The 2,946-nt window shown below is 39.6% G+C and overlaps 1 protein-coding gene across 1 annotated transcript in view; it reads left to right on the top strand.

Moving 5' to 3' along the window:
- LOC131892194 (rho GTPase-activating protein gacZ-like) overlaps positions 1 to 2,946 on the top strand; it is a 15,349-nt gene extending 12,403 nt beyond the window's left edge. Inside the window, exons 4-5 of the mRNA XM_059241979.1 lie at positions 637 to 864; positions 2,319 to 2,946. Coding sequence (XP_059097962.1) covers positions 637 to 864; positions 2,319 to 2,356 — 266 coding nt within the window. The 3' untranslated portion in view covers positions 2,357 to 2,946. The remainder of the gene's footprint in view (positions 1 to 636; positions 865 to 2,318) is intronic.

Below are 2,946 nucleotides of genomic sequence, written 5' to 3'. Positions count from 1 at the left end.
AATAGTCCAAAGCAAAAATCGCATTAGCGGTTAGCCTTTGGGTGGCCGGATCCTCAATATCCACTCACCCAGACTGTCAAAACAAACAAACAAACTAAAATCAAGGAAACGAAATGCCAAAGAAATGAATTTCCTGTTCACAAATGTTAATCTTAATATAGGTCCTAACTAAAACAACTGTCGTTATTTCAGAAGGATTACTCAGATGTATCATTCCTCAAAGTGATTACTGATCCCAACGCATAATTTTTTTTTGGAAATGGGAAATCACAGGGTCACTCTCCATAACTAGACAGAATAAAGCCATTATCAAAAATATAATCACATAACTACAAGGGTTGTTATGCTCATGCCAGATTGCGTATAGATAAAGCCAGTTGGAAAATTCAGGTTTATTAGATTTTTAACCAATATCAAAGTGATCATGAACGAATTCGGTTGCCGTAATTTACTGCTCTGCATCTTGGACCGACAGCGACCTCTAGCGTGAAAGTGGTGTTAAATCTTCGCAACGATCTACTTACATTAGGCCAAGAATGGTATACTCATGTATAGTCATGTATAGTCATATATACTCATATATACTCATATCCGGCATGGATAAAACTTAATCCCCATATACTTTTTCTATTTCAGAAGTTTTTTCGTGCATCACAGCAGAAGCCTACATCATGTCTATGAATTGTGAGAACTTTTGCAAAAGTATCCCTGGGTCTACCAAATACAGAGTTACCAAATTAGACTCACCGCCAACGCCCGCATGCTTGTGTGTCAAAGATTGCTACGAATCCAGTTTGCTCGATTTTGATCTCATACCCCTCACCGATGTGGCAACTACTCTAGACACCGCCAACAACAAACTAGGTTCGTAATTTTTTTTTGTATTTAGGGTGCTAGGGTCGGAGGGGTAAACCTCCCCCGGTCAGCAAAGCTAGCCATCACATCATCCGTATAAAGTTCCGATAGGCAGTGTCGTAGTCCATATCAGATTGGTTCTCCTTCTGTGGGTGTGGTTAACGTCTAATAGTTTCCTTGAGAAAGGTCGGGGAGGAGAATCGAACCGGGGACCTCTCTCAAAGATATTTTCTGGTCACCTTTATTTTCAAGCTCACTGCCAACTAACTGCTGATGTGATCAATTTGGCTGCGCCTCAAACTTTCAAACCAGTACTGCCAAGTTTGATCCAAGCTGGAATTGTTTAGGTCAAGGGAACGTACATTTTCTGACCCGAAAAAATCCAGCTTTGGTTAAACTTTGCAATACTGGTCTGAAAGTTTCAGGCGCAAGCAGATTGATCATATCAGTAACGCCAACACATAATGCTGTTTGGGATGTAGGCATTGGTGTTCATATTAAGGAATTGGTAAAGTTGAGAAACTGAATGTGCACTAAAAAACACTAAAAGGGATATAATTGCTTTACCAAGTTAACTAACTATAACTTTTTCAACTGAAATCTCTTTGTACGAACTGACGGGGTTTAAAAGTGGGTGGTGTGGCAAGAAAGAGGCTTGGTTTTCAGAGACATTGAGGTTTGCACTATGCATTGTACTGAGTTCAACTGAGACAGTAACCAAATATTTAAATACTGAAGTAAAAACGATATATTTAGAAGTTAATTAGTACCTGGTGCTTTTGGAACCTATTCACTTTATACTACTGATTAGCTTTTCTGCTCGATGTAAATCGCTAAAATTTTAATAACTACGTTCTAAAAAGTTCACAAAGATATGGCGCCATGATAACGACAAAAAAACGTTATAACGCATGAACAATATTGTATGGAATTCCACATACATAATAGGCTTCCTATCCTAAGCAAAGTATGACTTACATTATGCACTTCAGATGGCGCTTTGTGAGTTAGCCTCATACAAATATAGGGCCGATTCGGCCGATTGGGCAGATTCATCTTTATTGAATTATGATAAGCGTTTGAGTTGTTTTTGCTAATTCTATCAAAGTCTCTTATACATTAAGTGACCTAAGTCAGATCATGTCCGAAAAAGAAATCATGTTCATGTCATGTTACAAGCAGTTCATTCAACAATCTGTGGTGCCCCTTTCCTATTTCATTTGGATTGTCTGACGTTGGAAGTAATGGCACCTATTTGTGAATTGATAAAAATAAAGTTGACAAGTTAATATATGGCGATACTGCATTGGCGCCCTCAGACTACTCAATGGATGAAAAGATTTATAGACATATTATCATCAGAAAAGCACTAACTACAATAACACAATTAATTGGAAATTTGGCGGAACATCCAAACATTGAATATGTAAAACAACATGGATCATGCTTGATTTGTTTTTCAGATGAGTCTTGCATTGTGAGAGCGGTGGACATGGTCTGAAAAGAGATGGACGGTATGATGGGCGCCCTCTTTGTGGAGGCCACTCAATTGGAGTGTGCCAATTTCTGCGAGAATCTCCCCAATTTCTCAGGATACGGCATGTTTCACAAAGACGGCAATAGTTGCCGATGCAAAAAAGCCTGCACACCAATGGCTGATAGCGAGGCATCCTCAACTATCTTGAAAATTAAAATGGAGACCGATTGCCGAAGCTCAGACTTATGAAACCAACATAAATATAATCACTTCTCGAGTACCCCTCATCCATCCATGCATTTAAAAACGTGTCTCGTCTCATTACCATCAGTATCATCATGATAATAAACCACTTTGTTGGTGTCAACCACAGAGCAATATAAAAATAAAACACCCACCGGCTCCCCGATTCCACTCAAGTCCCACGGGAGGATTGAACCAAGCATGAGTTCTGGCCCGATGAAGAACTGTAACCCGGCGTGTGCCAACTTATTCATGAAGAGAAAGAAGTTTATCTCTCCATCAAGTAAATGATGCCACCTCTGGTCTCACTATTAGCATTCATCTCCTGCAGGGAAGGGCTCTCTCCGTTGTCCACGAGCGTATTTTCACTC

Source organism: Tigriopus californicus, chromosome 12, assembly GCF_007210705.1.
Source record: "Tigriopus californicus strain San Diego chromosome 12, Tcal_SD_v2.1, whole genome shotgun sequence".
Classification (NCBI taxonomy): domain Eukaryota; kingdom Metazoa; phylum Arthropoda; class Copepoda; order Harpacticoida; family Harpacticidae; genus Tigriopus; species Tigriopus californicus.
The sequence above is the reverse complement of the archived record's forward strand: the minus strand, read 5'-3'. Positions and strand labels throughout refer to the sequence as shown.